The 20,924-nt window shown below is 37.2% G+C and overlaps 1 protein-coding gene across 1 annotated transcript in view; it reads right to left on the reverse strand.

Annotated features, from left to right (window-relative positions):
* Window positions 1-163: 163 nt before the first annotated feature.
* Window positions 164-20,924, reverse strand: part of RXFP2 (relaxin family peptide receptor 2) — a 62,239-nt gene continuing 41,478 nt past the window's right edge. Inside the window, 7 exon segments of the mRNA XM_055145953.1 lie at window positions 164-420; window positions 5,290-5,508; window positions 9,743-10,153; window positions 12,182-12,411; window positions 15,064-15,135; window positions 17,989-18,060; window positions 18,165-18,236. Of these exon segments, the coding sequence (XP_055001928.1) occupies window positions 164-420; window positions 5,290-5,508; window positions 9,743-10,153; window positions 12,182-12,411; window positions 15,064-15,135; window positions 17,989-18,060; window positions 18,165-18,236 (1,333 nt within the window).

Below are 20,924 nucleotides of genomic sequence, written 5' to 3' on the forward strand. Positions count from 1 at the left end.
TACAGCTGTTACTAGAATGCAATACCAGAAGTCATCTGCTGTGCTCTCCAGGCAGAAAGGCTTGCTGTTGATCAAGACGAAAAGCACCCCAGATGCCATTTTCCAGGTGCAGTATTATTTTTAATAGGTAGTGCTTTGAAAGTGCAGTGATCCAAACCAATTACTAGGAACTTGGTTTCACTCTACTGTCCCCAAGAGTTTCTTTGTGAAAAACTCAAAGTTTAAATGAGGAGTGCTATGACCACACAATGGATGCAGAAGCGCTTCTCTTTTTAGTTTTGAAGATAGACTTTCGTCAGTGTTTGTGCAGTAACTGTTTAAAGTTCTCTTTGAAAAAGCTTGTTGTGAGAGTGTAGAGGATTGGATTCAAGGCACTGTTTACTGGAAGGAAGAAAACGACTATCCAGGAAGTGATTGTACCTGGAGAAGAAAAACGAATGTGAAAAAAAAATAGGAGCTGGAACTTTAAAGAACACAAAACACATTATATTTTGTACTTACTGTTATTTTTGAGATGACTACCTAATTCACAAAGTTTTTACCTTACTGAAGCTGTTTTTGTGTGAAGAGTTTGGAACCTATGGTTTTAAGCTCCTGTTATTTAACTTTTCTAAATTTCATGAACTGTTTTGTTGGTTGCTGTGAAACTAGATAAGAAGTGCAAACACTTCAGAAACTATAATATAAAATGTGTTTTCCTTGCTATACTGTCATTCTTTAGGGAAAATTCAATTTGGAAATAGACTTCCTCTTTCAAATTTGTATTCACCTTTGAAGTGTATTTTTCTGTCTCTACTTGCTTACTTGTTCTTTCAAGCTCCTGTACTCCCTTGGACCGAATTCCTTTCATATATATATATACTTAAATAAAATCACCATGAGATAAACGGTTACAGAGTTGTCCATGATTGGTTTTCAGACATATAATGTTCCAACATTTGTCCCTTCACCAGTGTACATTTTCCAACACCAATGTCTCAAATTTGACCTCCTTCCACCCCCTGAACCCCAGTCTGTGTCTTTGACAGTTACTTTCCTTCTCACTTTCCTTTTGGTTATTATGGTTTGTGGTACAGGTACTGTAAAGTTACCATGTGTATCGCTTTATCTACTTTTAGCATTCAATTCTTGTCCAGAGCAATAATTTCTAACTATAGTAATTCCTGTCTTCGCTCCCCCCCCCCCCCCCACCATTTACACCTTTCTAAGTAAGTTTTATTTAGTGGATATAATCTCGCTTCACAAAAAGCAAATGAAAGAAAAAAATAGGAAATTATTTCTAAACAACAGAAATGTTCAGAAAATCTCTGGTCCCGGGTCAAATCTGACACTGGTCTTAGCTTCAGTCCTGAAGGCCTTAGTAACCTACTTTATGTTCTTATAATCCTATTCAGAATGAAGGATTTGAAGAGTATAGAAGAATATAATCTCTAAATTTAATGAACTATTTCTTTCTTACAAATATAATATTAACTGACTATTCAGGTAAAGATGTCACAAAAGTTATTTGTGAGGAGAATTTAGGACAGTGATGTTCTGTGATGCCTCAGTGAGATATGGTTGCCACTTAAACACCATGAGTTTAATGGTGTGGGTCTATTTATGTATTTTCTGGTAAATAAACAATACATTCTTGACTAGAGAGATAGTACGGTGGGTATGACATTTGCCTTGCATTCATTTGACCTGGGTTCAATCCCAGGCATTCCATATGGTCACCTGAACACTGCCAGGTATGATTCTGAGTGCAGAGTCAGGAGTAGCCTCTGAGCATCACTGGATGTGACCCAAACACCAAATCAAACAAAAACTTAAACAAACTATATTATATTGCAAAAATAAACACAATAAAATACTAGAAACCCATTTTCTTTTATGGTTTTCACAATAAAAATTTTTTTCATACATAAGATACACAATACATTATTGGCTATTTGTGTTATCAGTAAAGCTACCAGATAACAACAGACTATTATACGTTAAGCTTTAAGTGAGCCAAAAAAGTATGTGGATTTTTGACCTCATATGGGTGGAGGTTGGTGCCTCATCTTCTTTATTTTTCAAGGACAAAACATACGTAATTTTACTTGACTACAATAACAAACTATTATACACAATTTGATCTTAAGGTCAGATACATTTTTATCTTTTAATAGATATCACCTAAGCTCCTGAGACTTCACCTGCCTTTTTTAATGAAAGTGCTGATGAGAACTTATTTGATGGAAGTCTGAGAGTAAGATCAGAGTTGGCTTTGCACAAGTCTTTTCAGTGTAATTTTCCACATCCACATATTCTTATCTTCCCACATCCTTACAATTTACAGGAACTCCAGGTTCAGGTGAAGGGTGACAAGTATTATGTTCTTACTCTTCTTTTTCACCCTCTTCTCCCTCATATCCTCATTATTATCCCATCCTTGAACTGCTACTTGTACTTCCTTCCTCCCTCCTTCCCTTCCTCCTCTCCCTCCCTTCCTTCTTGCCTTCTTCCCCCTTCCTTCCTTCTTGCCTTCCTCCCCCTTCTCCCTTTCTGCCTTCCCTCTCTTATTTCTTATATGACCATTACTTGTCTTTCACTTTTTCTTTATTATCACCTTTTCCTGTTGCAAAGTTTGCTTTCCTCTTTTCCTATCCTATATAATGGAAGCAGCATTTCCTAGGATACCATAAAAGGCCGGGCAAGAAAGAAGTAGCTTAATTAAGTGAGAGAAAATTTTATTCTCTAGGCCCACCAAAGTATGCAAAACCAAATTCAGAGTACTGAACAACAGTACAGTATAACTCAGTACAGTTTTCACAAGGTCTTTTTTCTCCATTCTAGTTCCCTAGATCTCATGATCGGAAATATATCAGACTCTCCAAGACAATGATTATTCCTCTTGTGATTGGATAGCCTTGATGACAAGATATATTCTGATTCTAAATCAGAATGTACCATAAGATGAACTATGACATGTTACTCCCCGAATAAATATATTGAGGTCATAACTCATGCCTACACCTCAGCACATGACTGTTTTTGGAGACATGACCTTTAGAGATGTGATCAAGTTAACAAGGGTCATTGAGGAGAGCCACACTCAAACTGATTAGTTTCCTTATGAGAAGAGGAAATTTGGACAGTCACCAAGGCTGTGCATATAGAGGGAAGTCCATGCAGAAAAGGCAGCCAATTATGAGTCAAGGAAAGACTAGGAGCAGCCATTGCCACTGATAACTTGATTTGAACTTCCCCCCCCACAATGTTGAGAAACACATACCTGTGGTTTAAATTACCCATTTTGTGGCATTTTGTTCAGGCAGCTCTAACAAACTATTACAGAGGAAAGGTTTCAGAAAAATAAAAATGATAGAATATTAAGACTGGAAAAAATTTAAGAAACTACCTAAGAATAACATGGGTAAATTAAGGTATGTAACAAATGACTTTGTTACGTCCCTTCAATTTCACAGTGACAAGGTGAGGACAGGAACCCAAGACTCCTGCCTACCTTACTTGGTCTTTGGTCCATCATATAGGTTGTCTCTTTTCAAGCTGAAGAGAAACAAGAGCGTACATGGGAAAGGGCATTCAAAATGTGGACACAGAAGTCTCCCAAGGTAATGGGACAATCTCCATCTCTTCCATAAACTCAGCACTTTTAATTAAGATATATGTATTTTAAATGATATTATGAGAAATTAATAGTGTTAAGATCAATAAGACATGGTCATTATCTTCCTTATGGTTCGAAGAGGGCAATGGGTACATTGAAAAATGGCAGGGATATATAGTGGTTTAAATAAGACCAATAGGGGGAAAATAAAGAATGTAATAGCTATTTAGTCATCTAGGTTATATGAGTGTTTGGGGGACGAGTCTAAAATGGTACCATGGAAAAGGAACTATTTGTGATAAACCTTGAAGGATGGGAAGGAGTATAAGCATGCGTCTTACTGAAAATAAAATCCAGGTTGGGGCCTGGGGGTGGGGATAGTTTCAGCAAGGGCAAAACATTAAAAAACTCTAATGGGCTCATCTCAGAATACATGGGAATGAGTGGGTGGTAAGAAATTTTTAACATTAACTCCAGCACTTGAATTTCATTTCATAATCAATGGAAGTCAATAATATTTTATTTATTAGAATTTGAAATGTTAGGATGTAAACATTGCTATGCTAGGGGAATTGTAGTAGACTAGCGAGAGCTCTGCTTTCTTGTATAGCTGGCTTTCCTGAGGGATCTCACATTAAAATTTTTTTTTGGTTTTGCTCTCCCTATGCATCAAATACTGCTCAGTAATCAGTCCTGATCTCCCTTCTGATATTCACTTCCACATTTTAGGTGATCCAAGAGTCTTCAAGGTTCTGTTGTGAAATAAGTTGATAGGTTTCAGGGATGCTGTGATGGTGTTGTATCATTTTTTAATGATGCATTGGACAAGACTCCTTTAGCCTTTGTATACACTCCAGACCAAAGGACAATGTTTCAGTTCCTTGTGTCAGTCTTTCATGTTGGCTTTCAAGGTGCCATTACCATAATCCCCAGAGTAGCATAAATATAACATGATTTTGGCCTGGGATGAACTGCCCCAGTAGATTTTCAATAGACTAAAAGAACGACCTGATGAATCTGCACTCTGATTACTAAAAGTTGTCCTACATCGCCCCTTAACTATGATTTTTAGGTCCCTGAAAGAATTTCAGGTAAGATTGTAATTGAGGTAGTATTTTTTTCTAGATGAAGTAGGAATGTGAGTGGTGAACCCAGTATTTTGATGAAGCATCTACACAGAACACCTAGCACTTTATATCCATTGGGTTAAGACAGGGAAAGACAGTGGTTCATATCTAGGAATACGGATTTAAGAATCACAAGGGGAACCCTCCTATAAGTTTATAGTTCCTATAAACTTTAGTTTATAGGAACTAAAGTCTATACATGAAACATCATGTATAGACTTTAGTTCCTATAAACTAAAGTTAGAGGGAAAAAAAGGCATGTATGTATTTCTTTTTTATGTCTACTTTTGTTTAAGAACCGCTACATAGCTCAGGTAGAAATAAGACACTAAGACTCAGTTTTTCTCTAGCTCCTATTTTTCTATTAATTTGGTTTGGATTGTATTAGTACTCAGTTCAGTCTGAGAGGACTGATGATAAACATGGCAAAGTAATAGCTCTTTGTATTTAAGTTGCAGGTATTCACAGAGCACAGCATTATATGTAAAACTCTGTTTGATATGTCTGGCCTTGTCAAGGGATGTACAAGGCACAACGTACTTGCATATAATAGAAAAGACTGACCTGGTATTTCCACCCGTAAAAGGGAAAGTATTTTAATTACAAATACAGGAATCCAGCAGAGGGCGTCAGAGAACACTATAAAAAAGAAGCGATTTGCAATAGCCATCTCTCTTCCAATCTGATTTCTTACTTCTGAAGTCTGCAAGGCAGTTTTTTGAATGGACCAGAACATGGTAATATAGGCAAATACAATGATGAGAAAAGCCAGCAAGTTCACGCCTGTTGAGAAAAGCATACATCTCAGATTTCAGGTATATAAATCAACAATAAATACAGCTTCATGTTCTTTATGGTGCCTCTTAGCACTGTCCTGCCAAGCAACATTGCTTTGTCTAAATTCAGTGGCAATTAGTCAGGTCTAAAGATATAAATTAGAAATAAACTAAAATAATTGGGTTTTCCAGATAGAAACTAGTTTTCAAATGCATAAACAATGAAAAATCTAGACACTTAAAGTTCAGATCTTGTTAAATTTTTATGAGATAAATTTTAGCTTCATTAAAAAACTATTTTTTAAGTAGGAGATGTCCATTTTCTTTATGGCTTTTTGCAAATTCAAACTTTAAGAGGTCACTGCAATCGTTGGTACATATCAAAAAAATTAAGATGACCACATTCCTCTATTTTTGTGAATATGAATTAGATATCTTGAAATAGTAGTAAAACAATAATGTCATAAACAATATTACTCTTATTTTAAATTTTAAGTTAAAGTAATACATAGAACCCCTCTCAAAACTTGTTTATTTTTCTATAGATTGCAGTAATTTAAACAGCTATCATTCAGAATGCTTTAAACTCATTCAGAAAAAAAGGATAAGAAAATGTAAAAACAAATTGAACTATCTGAATCACTTTTTGAGGATGTTCAGAGTATTCCTACTTAAAAGAGTCATTTAATAAAGAAAAATAATTTCTTAACCACTACTAGAATTAAAAACCCAGAGGAGATCCTATTCCTCATAACTGACATAAATATTGTACAGATTAATTTGAATACTATTTTAGCACATGTTTATATGAACCCGAATGATATGTAAAGCTGCTCAAATTTAGGAGAATATACTACCAATTCTACCACTGAACCACCTATGCAATAGCACAGCAGGTAGGGTGTTTGCCTTGCACGCCACTGATCCGGGTTCAATTCCTCCATCCCTCTCCGAGAGTCCAGCAAGCTACCGAGAGCATCCTGCCTGCACAGCAGAGCCTGGCAAGCTCCCCGCGGCGTATTCGATATGACAAAAACAATAACAACAAGTCTCACAATGGAGACGTTACTCGAGCAAATCGATGAACAACGAAACGACAGTGCTACAGTGCTGCTATCAATTCAAGATATTCATTGTTCTTACGCCAAACATTTTGTTTTGCTTTGTTTGGGTGCCACAACTGGCAATGCCCAGGGATTATACTTGGATCTGCACTCAGGGATCACTCCAGGAGTAACTCTGTAGACCGCATGGAATACCAGGAATAGAACCCAGGTCAGCTGCTTGCAAGGCAAGCACCCAACACACTGTACTTTTCCGCTCACTTATCCAAAGACATTTTATATCCAAGAAATTTCATAAAGCTATGATATTAAAATTTTATGAAATTAGTCTTTTTTTCTCCTTTGGTCCAATTTTTTTAAAGGCTGTTTATAGGGCTGGAGAGATAGTGCAGCGGGGGGGGGGGGGGTGGTGTGCTTGCTCCAGGTTTGGTCTCCAGCAACTCATATAGGTACCCATGTTCTAAATGGAAACTGTACTATCTTTAAAAACTTTCTATAAATCTAGTTTTTTGAAAAAAAGGGGGGTTAAAATGGTACACTTGTAGATACTATATAAAGAAGAAAAGGTTCTAGAATTTCTCTTAGGGGATCATCGCATAAGTATATTAGGCAGATGGAATACAGCTACATATATGCTGCTTGTGTGTCATTATCTTTGTCTGCCTCAATATGTATGTACACACTCCATAGCCCTCAACCCCCTTTCAGCATGCCCCACCTCTGACCTCAGTGCGTGAAAACCATTAGATCCAGCCACACACTACTACCTTGTCCTTCATCTGGACCACTTACTAGCTCTATGTCACTATTATATATGCATATATATGCATATATATGTATATGTATATATCCCCCCTGGGACACAATCTCTGTCTTCACTTGCTAAATCCTCCTCATTTGCTCCTCAGTTTAGATTCATTTCTATAGAGTAGCTTCCCAGTGTCTCTCAGACAGAAAGAGAGAGAGAGAGCAAGAGAGAGAGAGAGAGAGTGAGAGAGAGAGAGTTGTACAGTGTTAGTAAACAAATTGACAGGAAGGAGAATGTCCCAGAGGTTGCAATGCGGTAAGGCTAATGTAATAATTCAGGGCTAAAGAGTAAGCTTTTATCCCACGGTGATGTCAATTAGTAGACCCTGGAAGAAAGAAAGCAGAGGCATATTTAAACAAAAGTTATTTGATGGGAAAAAAGGATGATACAACTTGTTGTATCCTCTTTGAAGGAGGGAGACACAAAATTTGGGGACTGGAGTGCTAATAATATTCTAGTTAAAGAGAGGACTTGGAAACGACCTTCAGTTTAATCAAGAGAAACACCTACTAGAAAATTTAAAAGTTTGTGTGTATATTTTTTAACTAACAAACCAAATTTCTCATATTTTTTTAAAAAAAGCACATAAGATCTTTCATTTAAAAACTTGGGTTTAAGAAAAGTGAAAATCAGTTTTATTCACCATGTGACTGAGATTTTCCTCAAAGCAATAAATCTTCTATTGTGTCCATTCAGATAATCTTTTGCTAGTTTCCAGAATTTGATTGTAGCACTATAGCACTGTTGTCCCGTTGTTCATCAATTTGCTCAGAGTGGGCACCAGTAATGTCTCCATTGTGAAACTTGTTGTTACTGTTCTTGGCATATTGAATATGCCACGGGGAGCTTGCCAGGCTCTGCCGGGATACTCTCGGTAGCTTGCCAGGCTCTCCAAGAGGGACAGAGGAATCAAACCCAAGTCAGCCGTATGCAAGGCCTACCCGCTGTGCTATCGCTCCAGTCCAAATATTGTGAACAATTTTATAAAACTAAAATAAAATTATTTAAAAAATTGAAACACTTGTTAATTAAAAAAATAAAAATAAAGTTCCCTTAGCCCCAACTATCAGCCCCTCCAGGCCATCTCCAGGCTGCTAAGACATCAGAATTTTATTATTAATATTTATTTAACTTAAAATCTAGATTGTGAAAAAATTCAAGTAACTTGGCAGGCCACAGGATAACACTGAACTAGCTCGAAGGTCACAGTCAGTGCATTAGATGATGTAAATATCTTACAGATAATACAAAGATTGTTCAGAGATCATGTTCTATTTATCACACTAGGTCTCTGTAATAAAGCTTAATAAGAATTTCTACACATGCACAGCAAGAAGGCTCACATCCAAAAGAACAAAAGCAACCGCTGTTGGCGTTGGATGTGGGGAGAAAGAAACCCTCCTACACTGCTGGTGGGAATGCCGACTGGTTCAGCCCTTTTGGAAAACAATATGGTTGCTTCTCAAAAAATTAGAAATCGAGCTCCCATTTGACCCAGCAATACCACTTTTGGGAATATATCCCGGAGAGGCAAAAAAGTATAGTCAGAATGACATCTGCACCTGTATGTTCATTGCAGCACTGTTTACAATAGCCAGAATCTGGAAAAAAATCCGAATGCCCGAGAACAGATGACTGGTTAAAGAAACTTTGGTACATCTACACAATGAAATACTATGCATCTGTCAGAAAGGATGAAGTCATGAACTTTGCATATAAGTGGATCAGCATGCAAAGTATCATGCTAAGTGAAATGAGTCAGAAAGAAAGAGACAGACACAGAAAAATTGCACTTGTTTGCGGAATTTAAAATAGAATAGTAGCAATTAATACCAGGAGGCCTGCTCCACGGCTTGGAAGCTGATCTCACATGCTGGGGGAGAGGGCAGCTCAGACTGAGAAGGGAACACCAACCAAAGTGCAGTGGAGGATCCACTCAGGATAGGAGAGGCGGGTTGAAAGCAGACTATAGATTGAACAGGATAGCTACCCAGTATCTCCATTCAAACTATAACACCCAAAAGGAGAGAGAGAACATTAAGGAATTCCCTGTCACGGTGGGGGGGCCCCGGACAGCATGTGGGGGGAGGGAGGGACCCTTGGGCCATCAATGGAGTAGAATGGGCACTGGTGGAGGGATGTGTACTCGAGTATTGTATGACTGTAACACAGGCACGAAACTCTGTAACTGCACCCTCATGGTGACTCACTAATAAAAAAAATAAAAAATTTAAAAAAAGAATTTTTCTTCAAAAAAGACAATATTGGGACTTTCTTTGCGAAGTGGACAAATATATCTTTGCTAAAGCGAATAAAATGGAATATAAATAAAAATAAGACATGTCTCAGAAATAAAAAATCTAATTTACCTAGGAAAATTCCAAGAGAGTAGCCTTTGCTTCCAATATCTTCTGTTTGGTCATAGTAAAGAGGAAAGCAGACTCCATTTTTTCCATAAAAGTTTCCAAAATAATTCTCATTACAAAATGGTATCGCAGCTATCAAAAACCCCACAATCCAAATGCCAGAGAGGATAGCCAAGGTCTGCCGCTTCCCAGGACGAATGTTACTGAAGGGAAAGACAATGACCAAAAACTTCTCCACTGTCAAGTATGTCAACAGTAGGACGGAAACCTCCGTGGACAGCATGGCCAGGAAGCCCATGAGCTGGCAGGGCAAGCTTTCCATCCACAGTAATGCATACTTCTGGTACTGCCCACGGTACTTCATATCGAAAATGCCAATGAAGATTAAATAAACACCCATCAGGCAGTCCGCACCTGTTGAAATATATAAGTAGTATATTAGTATGTATATGTGTGTATGTATGTGTGTATGTGTAAAGATAAATATCATTGTTATCCCGTTGTTCATCGATTTTGCTCGAGCGGTCACCAGTAACGTCTCTATTGTAAGACTTGCTGTTACTGTTTTTGGCATATCAAATATGCCACGGTTAGCTTGCCAGGCTCTGCAGTGTGGGCGAGATACTCTCGGTAGCTTGCTGGGCTCTCCGAGAAGGGTGGAGGAATCGAACCTGGGTTGGTCGAATGTAAGGCAAATGCCCTACCACTGTGCTATCGCTCCAGCCCATGTAAATATATAACCTAAGCAAAAAACAAACTAAAACATCTTTTCCTTGGATATCTCACTGGGGAAACTGGGAGTAACTTAAGTTTACAGAGAGGGGGCAACATACAATAAATAAGGTAGGTTACCACACAGTTTGCTAAACCCAGTTGTTTTTTCCCCCTGTGCACATAGTATTTCCCATCCTGCTACAGTTAGAAGAGACTAATGGAATGTGAGAAAGAGACCTGACCCATAAAAAATAACCTCACATTTAATCATCTTCTCTCTCTCTCTCTCTCTCTCTCTCTCTCTCTCTCTCCTTCAAGTAAGCAAAAGTAATTCCTTCATGGCCTGGGACAGATAGGATTAATGATTATTGATTTAATGATTTATTTTCATAGATAAATAAATATATATGTAATTATCAACATTACATATTGGTGCTTATCAGCATCTCTAACTTTCCTAACTAGTTTTGGCATTTTCTCCCTTTCTTTATTTCTTTCTTTCTTTCTTTCTTTCTTTCTTTCTTTCTTTCTTTCTTTCTTTCTTTCTTTCTTTCTTTCTTTCTTTCTTTCTTTCTTTCTTTCTTTCCTTCCTTCTTCCTTCCTTTCTTTCTTTCTTTCTTTCTTTCTTTCTTTCTTTCTTTCTTTCTTTCTTTCTTTCTTTCTTTCTTTCTTTCTTTCTTTCTTTCTTTCTTTCTTTCTTTCTTTCTTTCTTTCTTTCTTTCCTTCCTCCTTCTTTCTTTCTTTCTTTCTTTCTTTCTTTCTTTCTTTCTTTCTTTCTTTCTTTCTTTCTTTCTTTCTTTCTTTCTTTCTTTCTTTCTTTCTTTCTTTCTTTCTTTCTTTCTTCCTTTCCTTTTATAAAAGTTACTTCCTTCATTCTTCATTTAATAAAATAACATTGTCCCCTATAAATATGTAAAAGCCAATGGGTTTCAGAGTTGTATTACTGCTAAAGTATAGTGCTTAATCTTTGGCATTTTAAATAACAGGTGGTCGGGGTCCAAGAGTGTGTTTAGTCTTCAGCACCACATGGCTCCCCTGTCCCAACATGTGTTGGTCCCCAGCATTCTTGGGACTTGGGATTGAACTGTTGGGAGTGGTCCCTTGAGTACTACTTGGGAGCCCCCTCCAAAAAAAAACAATAGTGGTGAAACTAATTTGGAAATGTTGCCGTGTTGTTTTTGGCCACACACAGTTACGCTTATCTTTCCTTCTCCCTCTGTGTTCAGGGATCACTACTGGCAGTGCTGGGGAAACAGGTGGCATACATGGTACCAGGTATTGAAACTTGGTCAGTTGCATGCAAGGCAAGAACCTTAACTCGTGTATAGTCTATCCAGCCCAGGAGATTAACTTTTAAATATTACATGAGTGCTATTTGCACAGGTAATAGAGGGGCTGATTTTCTAGGCCTGTGAACATGGGTGTTATTATAATTAATGGTAAAACAAAGCTTAGTTTTCTACCCCATGATCTCTTTTCTGTAGACTAGCCTTGATTCATTGACCCGCTATCACCCAATTTTAAGACTCCAGGGAGTGGCATCACCCTTGTAATTACTAACATAAAAAATCTATAACTGCAGTCAAATCAAATATAAATTTTAACTTAGGAAAAAATTCCACTGAATCTATAATTCAAGTCAAATGCTGTTTGTTGAAGATCAGTATCTATCTAGTACACAGATAATAGAAGATACCCCAGATCTCTTTAGATAGTAAACATACTTACAACAGAGAATTTTGATGGACAGAGCGTGAGTAGTATTTTCAGCTTTAATGAAAGATCTCATGCCAATGACAAAAAGATTTCCAAAGCAGGTTATGAAAGCTATAACCCAGACAAATATTCTGAGTATATTGTTAGCCAAGAGGTCCTCAAATGAAGAAATTCCGTCAGTCAAGGGCATACAAACTCGGACATGGGGAGCATAGGAGCAGTATCGAAAGTTTTTGAAATAACTAAAGCCAAAGGGAAAAAAAGAGTCACTATATAGCAATGATGGAGAAACTTTATCTGCCACCCTAATAGGACTGCATCTCTGTTAGGCACACAACTTCACTGTCTGTTTCTTTTTGTTTAGTATTGTGTAGTTAAAGATTTCTTCACTTAATAATATGCTACTCCAAGCAATGCTATATTGAAAGATGTAGAACTGAAAAGAAGGTATAAATATCATGGTTTGCTAAGGTGAGGGCAGGGAAATGTGAAGTTTCCAAACTCTTTTCTCCATCATATTTGATTGTGGATTATTCTCAGAGGTATTTATAATAGTGGATTGTAATTGTGAAATTGATCATTAGCAAACATTTAGGTACTTGTGTATGGGACGTAAGGAACCAAAATTAGCTCACTAAAACCATTCCTGTCTTGTAGATAGTTTTAAGCACCCTCACTTGTACTAGCCTCCTAGGATAAGGGAGGGTTTCTGAGTCTACAAAAATTCATCTCAACCATGCTAGGAGAAGGAGCTGCTTTAAATATAGATTTCTTGCCAGGAAAATGAACAAACTAATAGCTTCTAGAGGACTGAGAATAAAGTTTGTTTGCACTAGATATAGTTACAATTGAGGTGTAGGGAACATTGAAGTATTTGGATTGGAGGACTCATCTGGCTTACTGATTGCTGTTCCCTCTACCTGTGTGTTTAGAATTTTCTCCCATGAAATTCATTCTGTTTATGTATCTTCTAACAACTCTTTTCATTAATATCCGTGATCATATTTCTCTGTATAGTCTTTTTTCATTCTTAATTTTTTGAATCTCTGCATTCAGTTTCTAGATAATCAATTTTGACAAAACTTTACTTGGCCATGGCTAAAGGCTTCTTGTGATTGGATCCTGAATCCTAGATTGGATCTCCTTGGCTGCCTAGATCCAGATAACTTTCTTCATTCCTCACTCCATTTATAGTAACCTCGCTCTAGACCCCCAATGCCAGGCTTATATCCTTTCTCATGTAGTGCTTTTGCTATTCCTTCTACCTGGAAGATTTTCTCCAGACATTGTCAATAGTTCCTTTTGTCTATCCTGGACCACTGGCATGCTACATCTCTTTGATCACCATGTAACCATCTATGTCCTCCTACTATCTCCTTAATATGCTTTACTTTTCTTCACTGAATTTTCCATTAATTTAGTTATTTGTTTACTCTTTAGTTCCCGAAGCTAATTATTGAAACTTCATAGAGCAGATTTACTTTCTCTTGTTCTTTCCTGAGTTCTTGGTTGTGTAAGCTGCCTGACACATGAGAAATACTCAATAAATACTCCTTAAATGGTAAATGAATAGGGATGTCAGCTAAGCATACACTTAGGAGGCAGTCTTTGGATTAGAGTAGTTTATAGCTTGGCTTCCTGTTGGTGTCACTCCAATTAATGGAACTTAATGAAACTTAATGTATAATGAATGTTGAATGTGAAATTCTCTTTTTTAACTCCCCTCCCCCCACCTCCGCAGCTCCTCTGTGTCCCTGACACAGTTGATTTGACATATTGTTTCTTCCCAGGATTTGTTATGTACATTATATTCAAGGACAGCCCATTAGGGTCTCCAGTGGCTCAACCTTCCCTCCCACTCTTTCCATGACTGTGGTTGGCAGGTGGAAGGGAGGTTTACGATGCAGAGAGGTTTAAATAAGCAATGAACAAAGAAGAGGAAAGAAGAATAACTAGGCCACTTAGTAGGCAGATAGCTAGCACAGTCTGTCCTTTGTTAGGTCCTTGGCCTCAATCTGAGGTTCATATTTAAAGAAGCAGTTTCTCCATCAAGTTCCCAAAAGGTGGAATTTATCTATTCTAAGAAGATCTTATAGTCTGCCTGTAACAAGGAAATAATAACTTCATTAACAATTATCTAGTCATGCCACAGAAAGAAAAATCACCAACCCCCCATGTGGATATGCATCAAACATTTCTCCTTTAAAGCACCACTCCTACACAAATACAAACAAAATACTCACTGCCAAGAGCCCATCCACCCCAACCATTTTATTCCCTTGCTAACCCAACTTAAAAACTTACCTCAAATCCTCCCTAGTGTTGTGGGTAACAAGGGTTAATTTTTAAAATCATGAACACAGAGATTATACATTTGATAGAAAAGATTATGTAATAAACACATATATTAATACAACTTACACAGTGCACTTTATCCAAATATATTATAGTGACTTATTAGAAACTACTAGAAAGATTAATTACCTCCATTTTGTAGTGCACTTAGTAACAGTAACAACACCTGGAATTTATATAGCACCTTTCTCAAATCTTAGAGCAGCCGACTGCTAACTCATGTGAGGTGAATTAATGATTCCAGGTCTTGAGTACCATTTAGCCAGTGACTTCATCTTGTGTAATATGTGGCATTCTGGTACCCTGATCTCTTATTGGGCCTCAATTGGATAAACATCGTGTTTCCAGAGAGAAGTGACATCATGTCGGCTCATCATAATATTGAACTCTATTTGACAGGGACCAAAGGTGACAAAATTAAAAAGTTCTCAATATAAAGACTTTTCTTGCATAAAAACACATTGCAGTGATATATTAGACAGTTTATATGAGAGTTGCGCTGCTCTCTTCTCCATCTCTTATATAACATTCATACATACATGTAAGAAAGATTCCTCATGGGTTGAAACATCCTTGTGTTTATATTTGGAATCTCTATCCTTTCCAGGTCTCTAGAAGATATGTACAATATGTTTAATATTTTAGAGTTTAGCTTTGTAATAACTTCATTCTTTGACATATCCTAAAGTGTCCCTTAAACTCTAATGCTGCAATTCAAAATGTCTTTAAAAATTCCCTTTTCTATTTTTGTCTGCAAGTTGGAGCTGATTTTGTTATTTTATAAGCATAATTGCATTTAAAAATCTCTATGCTTTATTATTTTAATTCACAAAAATTTTTAAATGGTGAAATTTTATGATTATGAAATTGACTCGTTTTATTTTATGTACTGCATCCTGTGAATTATATGGTATCAGACGGGAATGGCTAGTGCCAACCTGAGAATTACTGAAGTGAGTTTTGTGAAAATCTGAATTTAGATATAGCCATTTAACTGGGTAATGTGTTTTTATGGTGAAAAGCAAGAATGCAGAAAGAAGAGTTCCTCAGGAACTCTTGTTTTTCCCTAAGAGCACAGAGGGGAAGCATAATTCCTTTCATTACTCCAGGCCCCTCAGGATATCCTTAGGGAGTTCACTGATAACTCCTAAATTCCTAAGATATACCGAAGCTTATCCGAATATAAATTCCTTAAAAACTCTTAAATGATAGCACAGATCTAAGGAAACCCAGGGTCTTAGGAAACCATGTTGTGAGGAAAGCCAGATGGAGAATTATCTAAAAGGAAGATTTTTTGCTTTGGAAGTTCACTTTGAAAGATGTTTTATTCTCGCTCAGTTTCTTTTTGACTAATATGGTAGGGTTTGTTGTTCTTAGTTTTCCTTTGTCCATTGAGCCCTTTGCAGAGGAACTCTTCAGCAGTCAGGAATAAAACCTCAGAGAGCAATTAGACTTTGAATCATCAAAAGACTCTTCTGACAGGACCTCTTGGGTCTTTTCAAAACGTTTTTCTCTATTCCTTCTGCTCTCTAGATTTCTCCTGAGTTTGCCACAGTTTCCATTTTACATAATTTATGGGATTACTTGCTTATCAGCCTGTTGTCTCGCAGAAACAACTCTATCCCGAGTGGCCAAGACTGTGTAATGGATAAATTGATAGCCAATAAATAAGAAATGAAAGTGTAGGTAGGAATCACTCCTGGTGGTACTTGGGAGATCATATATGGTGCTAAAGATTGAACAAGGGTGTGCCATGCGCAAGGGAAGTGCCCTGCCTGCTATACTAGCTCTTGTGTCCATGATTTCTTTCTTTTTTTTAAAGTATTTTTGTATTCTAATTTTTGAGGGAAGAAGTATCACTTCACTTGTATCACTTGTCATCCCATTGCTCATCCATTTGCTCAAGTGGGTGCCAGTAACGTCTCTGTTTGTTCCTGTTGCATGCTAATGTAGCCCAAAAGAATGCCTGGTTGCCCACCTATGAGATGGTCAGACTTCTTCGTTAAGATCCTGAATGAATGATTTGATGCTCTTCGTGTTCCTGGAGTGAGCAGATGTCATTGTGCTAGCAGGTGAGGGAAGAAGTGTAATCATTTTTCATCAGTAGTTAACTTGTCAAACTCATATGGTGAGAGGAATTATATCTTGCATAAATTTCTAATATAAACCTATTTATGTTGATGGGAACCATATCTTCAATAAATTTCTAATACAAAACTATTTATGAAAATAAAAAATGATAACACAGCCTGATCCTTGAATTAAACAAGGAAAGAATAAGACTGAGATTTGTTAATGCAGTATTTCATTTTGGGTGAGGGTTTGTTTTTGAGCCACACCCACTGATGCTCAAGGGCCTACACCAAATTTGTGCTTTGGAGTCACACCTGGTACTGCTTGGGGGATCATGCAGTGCCAGTGATCAGATCTAGATCTCCTGCATGTATAGTATGCATTAGCCTGTTTAGTTACCTCTCCATCCCTATTTAATATCTTCTATGAACAAAAGCAACTGTACTTCAGCAATAACAGGTATTCATGAGAGAGATTTAGGAAGGTAAAAGGTAGATTTGGGGCACTGTTTGAAACAAACTACATTGGAAATTTTAAAACAAGAAAAAAGTTATTGTCCAAATATTGATATTTGTCATATAATTTATTTTTGCTAACTACAAAATTAAAAAGCATAAACTGTGTAGACTAATTTCTCCTTTTTTGGGGGGTGGGTCACACCTGGCAATGCACAGGGGTTACTCCTGGCTCTGCACTCAGGAATCACCCCTGGTGGTGCTCAGAGGACCATATGGGATGCTGGGAATCGAATTCAGGTCGGCTGCGTGCAGGCAAACGCCCTACCCACTGTTCTATTGCTCCAGCCTCTTTGTAGACTAATTTCTAAAGTTAACTAGTTATTGCAAGAAAAGAGAAAAGGAAAAATCAGGCAGGGTTATATAATTTTTCTCGCTAATAAAGGCCAAAGAAATAGCACTTTGGGAAAGTTTGCCTTGTATGTGGTTGACCCATGTCTGAATCTTCTGCATGACATATAATTATTGCCAGGAGTCCCTGAGCACAGAGCCAGATATAAGCCTTGAACATTACTGGATGTGTACCCAAACCGCAAATCAATACATAGTTTGGTGTTTTTACAAACTATTTTGAAATGAACTATCAAAAGTTTAATTCTAAGTGTAAATAGTAAGATGAGATTTTTCCATATGAACCCAGTTTTCAGGAAGAAGTAATATGCAGCTTCAAATACAGAAATGGTCTTCATACATATGGTGAAAATAATGAGGTCTTACTGTCACTCAGGGTGTATTTGATGGTAATAATACTTGAAACTGTGAGGGCCCATATTTAAATGAAAAATTCTTATGTGCATAAAATCGCCTTTTAGAAATGAATGTATTTTAAGTATACCCACTAAAATGATAATCAATACACTGTTGTGTAGCACTTACAGAGACTGAAGTTGTTTAAGGCTTTCAAACTGGTTCTTGTGGAGATACAAAAGAGGATTGGACGATAGATTCCTTTTGTACCAGTAGAAGGAAGAGGGAAAGAAGCATGGGAATGTTATTATTTTGGAAGCTTAAGATGTTGCCATTTAAATCTGAAGACGGAAAGGACAGCTTACAGTTTCTGTAGAAGCTTCAAGTCTTCAAAAATGCGGGGTGGAAGCTCTATTATCATATTACTAGATAGATCCCTGTTAGTGATAATAAAAAACAAATCAATTACACTGGAAATAAATGACATTAGTATTACTCCTTAAAATTATCATCATGCTATTCGATGTAACAGAAAATGATTCAAATTAACCAACTTCATACCTTCTTACATAACCAGGCCAAGTGAGTCGGCTGAATAGATTTGCTTCCTGTGACTTTTAAACATGATATTTTGATCATCCAGCCCCTGTCTAGACTTTCCTCTCAGCTCATCTCCAACACATTACCAATCTTGCTTCAATACCAACTTTGAATATTTTTCCATTTTAGGTACTCTCTGTGCATGTCTAACATTTATTTTTTCTTTCCTCCTTGGTTCATAGAGTTAACAACCTATTTATCCAACTCTCTAAGATGCTTCCTGCGGTTTTGTACTTGTCTCAGAGCTACTTTGCATTACAGCTATGTTATTATTGGCTAGACAATGTCTGCCCAAATAATTCAGAATTATATGTTCACACAGTTTAGTTCATTTTATCTGGTACTATTTTTTAGAAGAAATTGAGGACTTATAAATATAAGAAGACTATCCAACTCAGAAATAATGATAAAAAAGTTACTATAGAATGTGGAAAATATTTTTGTTGTGATCAGAAGAAATAAAGACTCCTCAGAGTACAAAATAACTTTCTGAACCAGTGAAGTTGAAGCATAAGAAATTGCTTTAAAGCCAAACAAACAAAATCTTATCTACTTTTTTGTTTGGGAGCTGTTGATGTGGGCATTAATAATAATTAAGATATTATTCTTTCTGTAAAGAAGCTTACAATTAAAGAAAATAACTAGATTAGAAAATAAATAATTGTGTTAGTGAAACAATTGTGTCAGTGCAGAAAGAAATAAAAGTGCTTAAGCAATATTTCATGACTTGAACAAAGAAAAGTGCTTGAACAATATTTAATGATTTTCATGGTTGTAGTCAAAGGAGAGTAGCATTTCAGATGAGGTTAGGGAAGGATCAGAGAAACAAATGGTTGAAATTCAGCAATATCTGCAGGAGTCAGCAAGAAGTTCTTGGTGGCTGTATAGAAAGGATGGGGAAGAAGTAGCGCATGCCTGGAGAGGAAGCTGAAGATAAGATGGATCATGAACACATTCTAAGGTGGTACTTCCTAAAGTACTGTCCAGGCATCAGAAATGAGGAAGATGCCTTTAGAAAGGTGCCCACTCCAGAGCTAGCACATCAGAGAGTCTGGGAAGGAGCCTCCTACCATGCTGGCTAAAGGCAGTATCTACTGAGATTCATCTGCACATTTACATTTGAAAACTGTCAAAGACTACTGAATGACAGGCATCAAGGAGGGGCAATGTTAGGAAGAACAATGGCATGGTATGTTTTGGGTGAAATGATGGAATGATCATTCTGTCATAAACATGAAGAACCAGAAAATCTGGGGAGAAAGATTGGGCAGGAGGCTTTGACTCTAACCAGGTGAGAGCTGATAAGGGTCTAAATTATGTGTGATTGAGGAAACACTGTAAGACTTGAGCCAAAGCAGATTTCATGAGAGAAAAGCAGACTTCCCTGAAGCCAAGCTGCCAGGAAGGGTTCTGAGACCACTAGGGTGGCAAGCCCAGGGAAGTAGCTGACATTGAGGCTAGTGGACATTGTAAATCTAAACAGGTTGTTTTTGAAAAGCTATCATGACAGTCCAGTGTAGAGGTCCTGCCAGCTGGGAATTCTCACCTGGTGTGCCAGGTAGAAGTCACACACCTGAGTCATGGAGCAGAAGGAAGCACAGGCGTACACAAATCAGAGGGAACCAGTGAGCTCTGGTTTCATCTACCTAGAAAGCATTCTACAAGGTCACTTGAAAAAATCAAGCACAGTCTTTTCTGGATGAAGGATATTAGTACATTACCTACATGTTTATTCCCCTCCAGAAGGGGGAATGTAAAAAATTTATCAAAAATTTTTGTACATTTAAGCAATATAAATACTTAGCTCAAGTTAATTTTATTAACTCCTGAATTTATCCTAGCTAACTGATACTAAGTGGATAGAATGGGTTATTTTTAAAAAATCATTCTTTCAACTGGACATTTTTTGGGTAATGTGTGCATTACTTTACAAAATTAGAGGGTAAGGGTATTAAGAAGTTTTTCAAAATATGGACTCCATTGGCTGGAGCGATAGCACAGAGGTAGGGCATTCGCCTTTCACACGGCCAACCCGTGTTCGATTCCTCCGTCCCTCTCAGAGAGCCCGGCAATCTACCGAGAGTATCTCGCCCACACGGCAGAGCCTGGCAAGCTACTTGTGGCATATTGGCGTATTGGATATGCCAAAAACAGTAACAATAAGTCTCACAATGAGAGATGTTACTGGTGCCCGCTCGAACAAATCGATGAGCAATGGGATGACAGTGACAGTGACAGTGATGGATTCCATACCACTGTTCCCTTAAATTTGTATTTTTAAAAAATGCCCTTGGCTGTTCTGACTGACTCTTCTACTCCATCTACAGAAAACAAATTCATATTCATCCTCCAAGGTCTGATCAGGTACATCCTATGAAGAATGAATTAGCTATTCTGAATGAGTTCTTTAATTTTTTGCTATAAAATAATTTTATTTTCATAAATTATTTTGCATGTCATTTTGTTTTAATGACATACCATGCACATGATAGACAATATATGTAAGCTTGGTTTATGACATCCTC

This window comes from Sorex araneus, chromosome 1 (genome assembly GCF_027595985.1).
Source record: "Sorex araneus isolate mSorAra2 chromosome 1, mSorAra2.pri, whole genome shotgun sequence".
Classification (NCBI taxonomy): Eukaryota; Metazoa; Chordata; class Mammalia; order Eulipotyphla; family Soricidae; genus Sorex; species Sorex araneus.